General features: G+C 36.8%; 1 protein-coding gene across 1 annotated transcript in view; it reads left to right on the top strand.

Annotated features, from left to right (window-relative positions):
• EXOC4 (exocyst complex component 4) overlaps positions 1–12,165 on the top strand; it is a 755,478-nt gene that overhangs the window by 85,934 nt on the left and 657,379 nt on the right. The window contains exon 6 of the mRNA XM_070423919.1: positions 4,310–4,553. Within this exon, the coding sequence (XP_070280020.1) occupies positions 4,310–4,553 (244 nt within the window). The remainder of the gene's footprint in view (positions 1–4,309; positions 4,554–12,165) is intronic.

Genomic DNA, 12,165 nt, shown 5'->3' on the forward strand with positions numbered 1-12,165 from the left:
ACTGGGAGGATTTCATCAACTCACCTGGCCAGTCACTGCAGCATAGGTCTCTGCCAAATTCTGCCTGCTTCTCTACCCTGAGCTCACTGGACATGCACTCTGGCTGCACTCATTGTTTACATTTTTTGTCTACAGAGATATTACTCTCAATTTTGAGGCAGACTATTAAAAAATTTAACTTATATTTTATATATAATAGTTTTTTTTAGTAGATTGGATATCTAAAGTATGAAGTTGTAATGACATTTTGATCAGAGGCAGAAGAATTATTTTTTATTAGTGATAACTTTCTTATTATTTCCTGCTTGAGAATGTTGTCAGTATTCTGAGGCCAGGTTCCCATCTGTGGGGGCAGCATGGTGGGTATGTAATCCTGATGCTTTAGTGGTCTAATTAGGCTTGGTGATTTATTGAAGGCTCCTTTTTATATTGAATTCTGTTCAGTAGTGGCAGACATTATATAGAGATAATGTTCTTGAATACATGTAAATTATGTAGGTAAAAAATGTTATATAATTTAGGTACTGTGCATAATATAAGGAATGACATCTACCAGGAATTTCTATAGTAAATATTACCATTATCTCTTATACCTTATTTAACATCTATATATATAAAAACCTAAGCGACCGAATGACCAGTTGCTATGACGTGCACTGACCACCAGGGGGCAGACACTCTAGCAGGAGCTGCCCCTCATGGTCAGTACACTCCCACAGCCAACCTCGGCGGCTGGCCAATCTCCTGTGGTCCCTCGCCCCCAATGGCCATCTCCGATTGGCCCCTCCCCCCCCGAAGGCCAACCTCCAACCATCCTTCCTCCCCGCCCCCTCTTGCTGGCCAGCCCTGATTGGCCCGATCGGGACTGGGCAAGACAGACCCTATTGCTGGCCAGGCCGAGGGATTCCAATTGTGCACAAATTCGTGCATCGGGCCTCTAGTGTATAAATATAAATGATAAATTAATATAACATATTCAATAAAAATTAGTGTTTTACCATAGCCCTGACCTCCTGCAATTTGATGACATATGGTGTATGTTACCAATCTTTCTTTCCAAGCATATTATGAAAAGAAAACAGCCACGGACTGGTCTAGATTGCTTTCCGTACTTACTGGAAAACAAAGAAGTAGTTTTCTTTTATAAAATATACTGCATAAATGGATCATTCACCTTGTTTTTCTCTTTTTAAATGGGTTATCTATAATATAGGTATACCTACTCAGCTATGGGCTTAGTGATCAGAGATGCATAGATTTACACTGTACTTAGTAGAATCATGGAATTGTAGGGCTTGAAAGGACTGCAGATATCATCCAGTTAAATATTCCATGAGCCCCAAAGTGTCTTAGGTAAACCTCTTTCAGGATTCCATGCTTAAGCTCAGCCAGTGACATCACTTACACCCACTTAGATAAGGATGTATGGATGTAGAGGATGTATATGCATGCCTGTCTGTCTAATAAGAAACAATTGGGGCCAGTAGGATTTTAGTAGAAATAATTGGTGAAAGGACATGAGAGTCTTTTATTATTTAGCAATGTTCTACCAGTGAAAGTTTTTAAATCAGGTTCAAGAAATCCTCACTTAAGACACTCAAAGCAAAAATATCGCAGATAAGAAATTGGAAAAGGAAGTAAGGTGTTTTTGTTTTTTAAAGTGTTCTAAAACCCACACATTGAGTGCATATTATAGCAATATAGATACAAGGGAATGATTTGGGGTGTGGTAGTTTAGAAATATGTACATTTTGTTCTAATTGTGCTGTGAGCCCTTACTGAATTTCAGCTAAATTATTTTGCACAAGGCTTTTTCATAAAGTACCAATAACTCTATCTGAAATCACAGGGTTTTTGTGATTATTAGACTAGTCTTCATGGTTGATTATATTATCCTTTTAAATTGCCTTTTAATTTTCAGCTGATGTAAGTGAAATAGATACTATAAATTAATTAATATTGGATCTGTTCCGTGTTTATGCTCTAGGAGATTTCAGGAGACAAGCAGATAGATAAGGTTCTTAACAAATGTGCCATTTGGGGCGGTGGCATTTTAATATTCATACCTTGCTTATTTGTTATTTTTAATAGGCTATCTATTATATTAATGTGCATGTAAGTAGCTATATGCCACGTCATCTAGGCCCTTATTGAGTTAAACTACATTTATCTCATCACCAATCACTCTTGCAGCATGTGGCTGTAATTTTCAGGTGGCCCTTTGCATGGTCCTTTGTTACTTATAGATCCTCTTTTATGAAGATCATTTTGTCCCAGCTAAATTTCTGTTACCTTTTTTTCTGCCTGAAGTTCTGCTTATCTTTTCGCTTCATTTCCCTCTCTAACAGGTTGAATTTAGATAGTCCCTTGGCTGCTAAATACTTTTCTTGTCTTGCTTTTGAGATTGGTCTTGAAGGATGGAATAATTTTGTGGCCTGAGGTGTCTAGCTCTTTGGGTATAAAACAAAACCTGCAACTAAAATGTGTATTCTTGAAATGTCACTTTTGGAAATATCAATGACTTTTTTGATTTGCCTTCAGAATTGATTGGCATGTGATCTTTAGAGGCTTACAGCTTCTTGGTTCTATTTCCAGTTTACTGGTATTAAAAAACTTAAATTTAAATACCATATCATCAAATGCCCACTGTTCTGTGAGGAAAACCACATTAATTTGGTTGTTATTTATGTGCTTCTCTCTCTTTATGGATTTTAGGGGTCTATTGAATCTAAGACAACAGCATCACAGATAAATATGCAGAGGACTTACTTTAGATTAAGGTTGTATAAGTAATTATATCATTAAATGCATTTGGTTTATATTTATGTGCATTTTATGAATTTGGAACAAAACACAGGACTGAGGAGAAGAGCCTACTTGTCATCTGGAGTAGAGGTCTTAGGAAATGTATTTAGTGGTTACAAGGACTTACTCCATATACTGGGTATTTTCATTTAGGGAATGAAATAAACAGATTTCAATGCATTCCAGTAGTGCCGAACAACCCAGACTGCACTTGTTGTGTAGTTGGCCTAGAATCTACTAAAGAAGAGTGTATGCATCTTTCAGAATGGCATATATTTTAAAAATGATTCAGTTTTTTTGAGGAGTGGAGGAGAGGGGAGGATGGGGAAGCTTTATTAGGGTCCATATTTAAGTTTGTATTCACTTTTGCTTTGTCTGTCCTAATCCAGCCACTTGTAAAATTAGAGAATTATTTTTAGGCCAGAAGTTTTCAACCTGTGCTTCTTTTTTCTTTTGACAGCAGTGCTTGCTCTGAAATTACAGGAGAAGTGTGTATATGTATATTCGTTTGAGGGAAGGGCCTATGGATTTCAGCAGATAACAGAAATCTCAGATTCCAGTCCCACCTGCTTCCCAACTTCTCACGGGGTTAAGAACCCTGTTCTAGATGTTTCTTCCATTTGAAAACTAGGTAGCTTGGATGAAAGCTGCAGTCTAAAGATCTAGAGAGATTACTGACATATATAGTTCGTTCTCAGAAAACGTACCTGTATTAACAATACCAGTCTTCAGTAGATAATAATCTTATGCTAGACATACCCTCAAAGTTTTGTCTCACTTGCATGCATTATTTTTCATTTATTTTCTTCATCTCTTTTATAATTTGTTATAATTTAATCTTATTTACCTCTTCTTCATGTATTTGTAAATGTCTTTATATCAAGCTATTTATCTCTTCTAACTAATAAATAGGAATTTTGAAACTATGGTCTGTCTCTTTAGAATTCTCATGCCATGTGTGACATTTTATAAATAGTGAATACTTAATCAATGTCACAAACTGACTGACTCATTCTGGAAGTGGTAGTCTATGGAAACTTCCCATGGAGATTTGCTTTCTTGCTGTTAATTGTTTCTATCTCTTATTACTAACCAATTGGGATGGATTGAAGAATGTACTGTTTTTGTGTGATTCTTACTTACTATGTAAATATAATTTAATTACAAATATAATTGAAAAATCTCTATTTTTAAAAAAATTTTTTTAAATTGATTTTTAGAGATAGAGGAAGGAGAGGGAGAGAGAGAAACACCAATGTGAGAGCAAAACTTCCATTGGCTGCCTACTGCATATCCCCTACCGGGGATCCAGTCTGCAACCTGGGCATATGCCTTGACTGGGAAAGGAACTGGCAACCTTTCAGTGCATGGGACAGTGCTCAACCAACGGAGCCACACCAGCCAAGGCTGCTCTGATTTCTTTAAGGGAGCAATCAAAGCAGGGAAGCCATGTACCAGACCCACTGTGTTTTTTGTAATGGAACCTGTGTTTATTTTTTTACAGTGAGGGAGATAAACCTACAGGACATCAAAGAGGATTTGGACTTGGATCCAGAGGAGAACAGCACCCTTTTTATGGGCATCCTCATCAAGGGGCTTGCCAAACTGAAGAAGATCCCAGAGACAGTGAAGGCCATCAAAGAACGCTTGGAGCAGGAGCTCCAACAGATCGTGAAGAGGTCTACAACCCAGGTGGCGGACAGTAGCTATCAGAGGGGAGAGAACCTCACTGTGGACAACCAACCAAGGTAGATCGGGTGCAATTCATGTGTTTGATAGCTATTATACCTTTTCTAGGGTGGGAGGTAAGTAATTATCTTCTTTTGATATTATTTCTTGAACTTGGGATACTATAGAACATACAAACTTAATTGGTGAAATCAGCTTGAATAGGTATAATTCAGCTGGCTTTTTTTTTTTTTTCCCTTTTTCTTTTTTCCCCCCAGCTAGCTTTTGACATAGTTGCGAAGTTTCACCACATTTTGTTCAGATGCGAATGAAAAAATGAAGCAATTATTGGATATTTACTAAGTATTAAGCAGAATTCAAGGCAATTTGTATATATTATGTCATTAAGTATCGCTACAACTTTATGAACTACTTATTAGCCATAATTTACAGTTAGGGAAATGGGCCTCAGAGATTAAGTAATTAGTCAAGGTCACAGAGCAAGTGACTGATCTTGGGGTTGAATGCAAGGCCATGGTCCTTCTTCCATGTTTTGTCCTTTAATATGTGGATATTTGTCAGTAGGCAAATCAGTCTCAGGAATTCTTGTATCTGTTTAAAACAACTAATTTGGTTTGGATTTCATACTTCTTGTTTCATAAGGGGAAAATTGAAACTGAAACTGTGCTCTGATCCAAACTCTGTCTTGACTGTCAGGCACTGAGAGAGCACGTCTGCCAAACCAGAGTCTAGTGCACAACAGACTAATGCCATCTGATGGTGGGACAAGAGCTTTGAAATGGAGGCTTTCCTAGAAAATCCAGGATCCACTCTGCACAGATCTCTGTTCTCCTCCTCCTCTGCTTTTACCCCGAATTCTCCACATACACCAGACATGGACAAGACAGGAATTTGCATGGCGGGGGCCGGCGGGGGCGGGGGGGGGGCGCGGGGGGGATACTACACTTTCATCTGAGAGCACAGGGCACAGTAAGGCATGTCTTCTGAGTTCAAATAATGTGAGTTTCTGGGAAGGCATCATAATCTTATTGACATGCTGTTAAGGAAATTCTGCTGTTTGTTAGGGCTTAAATTTTTTTTCTTTAAAGAAGAGAAATTTTAATGGAAATAATAATAGCTCACTTAGTATAGAATTTCCCAGACTTACTTTAAATTTTTTTGGAAAAATAATGTATGCTGTTTTCTTTTTTATATTCTTTTATGTATCTAAATAACATTAATTTTAATTATACTTTAAAATTTCAACATTAATTCCCTTGTAAACTTCATTCAAAAGTACAGTTGTTGAAGAAACCTTCCTTCACCCCTCGCCTGCCCCAGAATATTTCAGAGCACATGTTGTGATGAGCATGGGTTTGGGAGTTGAGCAGACCTGACTGAGGAAATAACACCTGCTTTATAGGGTTGCTGGCATTAGATGAGGATATAGACTTTAGTAGGGTAGTGCCAGTAACTGTATTGGTGTATATCAATACACACATTTATTTATTCTTGTTTCTTTCCTCAACTTCATGTTCTTTGATCACTCACAGTATGACCCACAGAAGCTGGAACTGGTTCTGAATTGAATTTTTCTTTGTTGCCTGGTGCCTGGATTTCCTTGATGACCTTTTGCCTCCTTATTAATGAACACTCCAGAATTCCAGCTCTCTATATGTCCTGCTGCTGCAAGTTCCTAGATGAATACGCTGAACTTTCATAGGGAAATAACATGACTGTAGTGTATATTGGAAGTAAAACGAAAGGGCACGGATCAATAACTTTTCTGCAGATCTCATTACAGTGCCCTTAAAAGCAATGTGTCTTTCAAAGGATTTTGACCTCTTCCTCTTCTGTGCCCTAAGCCCCTTGCAGAATTCACGAGTGGAAATTGCAGCCGTAGAGGTAGAAATTCAGCATACTGCCCTGGAGATAATAAATGTTTCTCTATGGGGAATGAGTCAGCAAGAGGTTTTTTCCTTCTCTAAGTTTTGTTTTTGTCAATATTTTGAAGGCTTTGTAGGCAGGATATATTGGACAGTAGCAAGTGAACAACCAAACTATCTAAAACATGATCTCATTTTATAAAATGTACAAATCTGAAATTTTGGGCCCAAACACTTTGAGGTAAAATAGTACAGAGAAAGCAAATATTGGGGGTGAACAACTTAAAAAAAGGAAATTAAATTTACTGGGGTGACATTGGTTGATAAAATGATATAGGTTTCAAGTGTTCAATTCTTTTAAAAAATGTATTTTTATTGATTTCAGAGAGGAAGGGAGAGGGAGAGAAAGAGAGAAACATCAATGATGAGAGAGAATCATTGATCAGCTGTCTCCTGCACACCCCACAAGGGGGATCGAACCCATAAACTGGGCATGTGCCCTGACTGGGTATTGAACTGTGACCTCCTGGTTCACAGGTTGGTGCTCAACCACTGAGCTGTGCAGCTGGGCTCAAGTGTTCAGTTCTGTAACATGTCATCTGTGTTTTGCATTGTGTTTACCACCCAAACTCAAATCTCCTTCCTTCGCCATATACATTTGACTCCTTTACCCTGTACTGCCTGCTCCCCAACCCCACTTCCTTTCCCTCTGGTGGGGAACCACTTTTGAAGATTAAAGATTAAATTCTTGGGCTGGCACTCCAAATATCTGATGGTTTCGAGCTTGTCTGTGTGCTATCAAATGCTTTATAATGTCTCAAGAATTACCTTGGAAACATCATTGAAAAGTCATGATTTGCATTGCTGCTTCTTAGAGGTTTAGAAAGGATAGTGTCAGATTATCCCTTAAAGCTTGCATGGTACTTCGTGTTCATTGAATTTTACTGGGAGGTGTTAGTGGCATTTATTTTAGAGAGCAGTAAAGTCACAATATTTTGCATATATATATATTTTTTTACCATTACATACAAGGACTCTTATGTCAAAGGTATAAGAATCTGTTTATAGAAAATTGAAGCATAGCCAAAAAGATTCTTTGCAAAAATATGCATGATTCTTCCTTCTCCAACATGCATATTTTCTCCCTCAACCTCCCTCCCAAGTGGGGAAAAAAAAGACTATTAGAAATCATTAGCATATAAATGCTACTCTGAGGCAAGATACCATTTCTGTAACTTTTTCTGAAAGTTTCATTGTTTAATATCATCCTATTAAATATATTCTGGTTGTGATGTATTGCAGGCTTGTTTTCATTTGTTTTTATGTAGAGAATTAATGTTGTATGCTATTTTGCTAGAAAAGTAGAAGGAACCAAGCTAGAATTCTGTCTTTTTTTTCACTTCCTACAGAGCCAGTATACATTCACAGCCAGTTTTTAAAAATCACTTCTATGATCTACTTATTTTATTTTATTTTTGACCCCTAAGCTATCTAAACTAAAATTTCCCAAAATATCTGCTGTCTCTTTATAGGAGAAATATTTTGTCATTCATAATCTATCTAGTGTCTATAAACCTCTACTTACTATTAAAGGAAAATATTCAACTACTTTTGTTGCCAACTTGATAAACATTAGGGGAGCATGTGCTTTGCCAATCTCAGGACCACCAGCTACCCATTATGTCCTCAGAAAGGCAGGCAGTGTCTTCAATTTCAGGTCTCCAACTCCTGCTGCCTAATCATTGATTCTTTCCCCTAATCTAGCTCATGAGCATTTTCACATCATTTTTGTTTTAAAGAAGCTAGAAGAAGGTCTCTAGTAAGAAAAGCATGAAGAAAAGACAGAAGAAATAAAATCTCCTCAAAGGTGTGATATTTTGTCAAGAATATGAAAGAGAAAAGAATGTGGGAAAAGAATGATTGGCATGTGTGAGGCTACTACATCATCTATTTGAAAATGGTCCTGTTTAAAAGTCAAGACAAAATTCATTGCAGGGGTTGGTGCTGGAGGCCTGTTCCACTTTGGCAAAAACTGTTGTTCTTGAAGAGGGCAAAAAGGTTTGAATGAGTTGGAGCCATGGCTGTTAGAGAGATCTTTCTCCTTTTCAGAAGGAAACCATTTTTGCAGTGTTCCTTGATCTCTTATATGAATGAAAGGTTTTGTCTGATAAAAACGTAGAGAACGTTGCATGTTCTATGCTCACTGTCATATTGAAGGAAGGTTCATGGAAAACAAGAGAAGAAATATACTTTAATGCTAAAAATAGTTGTGTTTAGATAATAAGATCGTATGTTTTATTTTCTGCTCTATTTTGCAGCTGTTAAGTTATAGTGGAAAATAAATTCCTTATTCAAGAATTAATTTGAACTATTATTCAAGTTATTTTAATCAGAAGAAGTCACTAAAAATGAAAATGTGCCCTGGCTGGGTGGCTCAGTTGGTTGGAGTGTTGTCCTGTGCACCAAAAGTTTGCAGGTCAGGGCATATATCTAGGTTGTGGGTTTGATCCCCAGTTGGGTGATTATGAGAGGCAACCAGTCGATGTTTCTTTTTCACATCAATGTTTCTCTCTCCCTTCCTCTCTCTCTCTCTCTCTCTCTCTCTCTCTCTCTCTCTCTCTCTCTCCAAACAATAAGCATATCCTCAGGTGAGGATTAAAAATTAATAAAAATAAAATAAAAATAATAAATGTTTATTATTAATAAAATGAATAATAAAAATAATAATAAAAAAGAAAAAGCCTATTGGGGGTATTAGTATGGAAAAATGTAATACCTGTTTGCAGAGCATTACATTACTTTTTATGATTTTCTGACTGCTCCTAGAATGGAAGCTTCAAGAGAAGAGAGAAGTAGTTTGCCTTGTTCAGCACCATGTTTCCAGAATGTAGCCCACCTGACCCATAATAAATATTTGTTGCATGAAATAATGACTTTCACATATATTGAATTTCTATTTGCCATGGATCAAAAATTGTATCAAACATAAGATCTCTGCCCTTATTGAGTTTAAAGTCTAGAAGAGGAAAAAAGGCATTAATCAGTGAACTCTGAGATAAGTTTATTAGTACAAATTGTTTTATGTATTGTAAAGGAAAAACAATGAGTGCTGTGAGAGCATATAACCATAGGGGCTTCAGCTGGTCTGGGTAGGTTTTTTTTTTTTTTTTTTTTTAATAATAATAACTAGTGATTATTGAGCTCCATTTATCTAATAGCACCTACCAGTGAACTAGCCATTTTTCTAGTATGTCAGTCTTTTTATTGATTTGCAGGAACTCTTTATATATTAAGATAATTAGTTCTTAGGTATTTATATTGCAGTTTTCCCCCAGCTTCTCTTTTGACTTTATGATATCTGACCATTAAAAATTTTTTATTTTTATGAAGCTATATTTCTCAATGTTTTCTTTTATGTCTTCTAGGTTTTGTTCAAACTTGGGACTTCCTCACTCTTAGATTATAGAAACTTTCCAAACTTTCTTCTAGTACATTCTTAATATATATTTTTAAATTTCTTTATTGATTAAGGTATTACATATATGTCCTCATCCCCCTCAATACCCTCCCAACCCCTCCCACCCCCCCACTCATGCCCTCACACCCCTGGTGTCTGTGTCCATTGGTTAGGCTTATATGCATGCAGACAAGTCCTTTGGTTGGTCTCTTCGCCTTATCCCCACCCTCCCCTACCTTCCCTCTGAGGTTTTACAGTCAAGTTTCTCTGTCTCTGGATCTGTTTTGTTCATCAGTTTATGTTGTTCATTATATTCCATAAATGAGTGAGATCATGTGATATTTATCTTTTTCTGACTGGCTTATTTCACTTAGCATAATGCTCTCTAGTTCCATCCATGCTGTTGCAAATGGTAAGAATTTCTTCTTTTTTACCGCTGCGTAGTATTCTATTGTGTAGATGTACCTCAGTTTTTTAATTCACTCATCTGATGATGGGCACTTAGGCTGTTTCCAAATCTTAGCTATGGTGAATTGTGCTGCTATGAACATAGGGGTACATATATCCTTTTTGATTGGTGTTCTAGCTTTTTGGGATATGTTCCTAGAAGTGGGATGACTGGGTCAAATGGAAGTTTCATTTTTAGTTTTTTGAGGAAACTCCATAGTGTTCTCACAGTGGCTGCACCAGTCTGCATTCCCACCAGCAGTGCACGAGGATTCCTTTTTATCCATATCCTCGCCAACACTTGTCGTTTGTTGATTTGTTGATGATAGCCATTCTGACAGGTGTGAGATGGTACCTCATTGTTGTTTTGATTTGCATCTCTCGGATAATTAGTGACTTTGAGCATGTTTTCGTATGTCTCTTGGCCTTCCTCCTGTCTTCTTTTGAAAAGTATCTATTTAGGTCAATTGCCCATTTTTGATTGGGTTGTTTATCTTCCTTTTGTTAAGTTGTATGAGTTCCCTGTAAATGTTGGAGATTAAACCCTTATTGGTGATAACATTGGCAAGTATGTTCTCCCATGTAGTAGGCTTTCTTCTTGTTTTGTTGATGGTTTCTTTTGCTATGCAAAAGCTTTTTATTTTGATGTAGTTCCATTTGTTTATGTTCTCTTTAGTTTCCATTGCCCTAGGAGCAGTATCTGAAGGAATTGCTTCGGCATATGTTTGGGATTTTGCTGCCTGTGGATTCCTCTAGTATTTTTATGGTTTCCCGTCTTATGTTTAAGTCCTTTATCCATTTTGAGTTTATTTTTGTGTATGGTGTAAGTTGGTGGTCTAGTTTCATTTTTTTTTGCATGTATCTGTTCAATTTTACCAGTACCATTTATTGAAGAGACTATCTTGACTCCATTGTATGTTCATGCTCCCTTTGTCGAATATTAATTGGGCATATTGGTTCGGGTCAGTTTCTGGGTTCTCCATTCTATTCCACTGATCTATATGTCTGTTCTTGTGCCAGTACCAGGCTGTTTTGAGAACAGTGGCTTTGTAGTACAGCTTGATATCTGGTATTGAGATCCCACCTACTATGTTCTTCTTTCTCAGGATCGCTGTAGCTATTCGGGGTCTTTTTTTATTCCAGATGAATTTTTGAAAGTTCGTTGTAGGTCTGAATTATGCCATTGGGTATTTTAATGGGGATTGCATTGAATCTATAGATTGCTTTGGGTAGTATGGACATTTTGATGATGTTGATTCTACCATTCCATGAATATGGTATGTTCTTCCATCTGTTTATATCTTCCTCTGTCTCTTTTTTCAGTGTCCTGTAGTTTTTCGCATTCTTAATATTTTTGATACATCTGGAATACTAAGGAATGGCTACACTACTTTTAAACAGATATAGCACTTAGGACACTGTATTGTAATGGACTGTGTGGTACACCTTTTATTTCTGCCTCCTGTATGTTTGTCATGTAATTGGTTGTCAGTGTTAGCTAAATGAGTGCTGAATAATTCTAATACTGAATCATCTACTTAATAGTCATCTTTTTTTTTTTTTCCTTCAGGGTTGTTCTTTGCCTCATTTCCTGTTTTGTTTTCCCCCTTTTTCTGATTTCTCAGTTTAAGAAGACTGTAGATTTGTGGAAAGACATTTTGCTCTAAAAATTGAAAAAAAAATTTTAAAAGTTCAGAATCCAGAACTCAGAATAAGGTTATACTTACAAGGGGGAGTCTTACAAAGTGCTTTCATCTATGAGAAAGTCTAAAGGCACAGGCACCAATGTTAGTTTTGTAGTAGAAGTAGAGTGCTTATGAAAAGAGAAATAAGTGAGATATTTTTCATGATTTCTATAGACCTGTGGCTAGAGTTGGGCATTTGTTTCTTTTTCAAATATGA

Source organism: Myotis yumanensis, unplaced genomic scaffold (genome assembly GCF_028538775.1).
Source record: "Myotis yumanensis isolate MYYU_CA2020_CCGP unplaced genomic scaffold, mMyoYum1.0.hap1 SCAF_9, whole genome shotgun sequence".
Taxonomy (NCBI): domain Eukaryota; kingdom Metazoa; phylum Chordata; class Mammalia; order Chiroptera; family Vespertilionidae; genus Myotis; species Myotis yumanensis.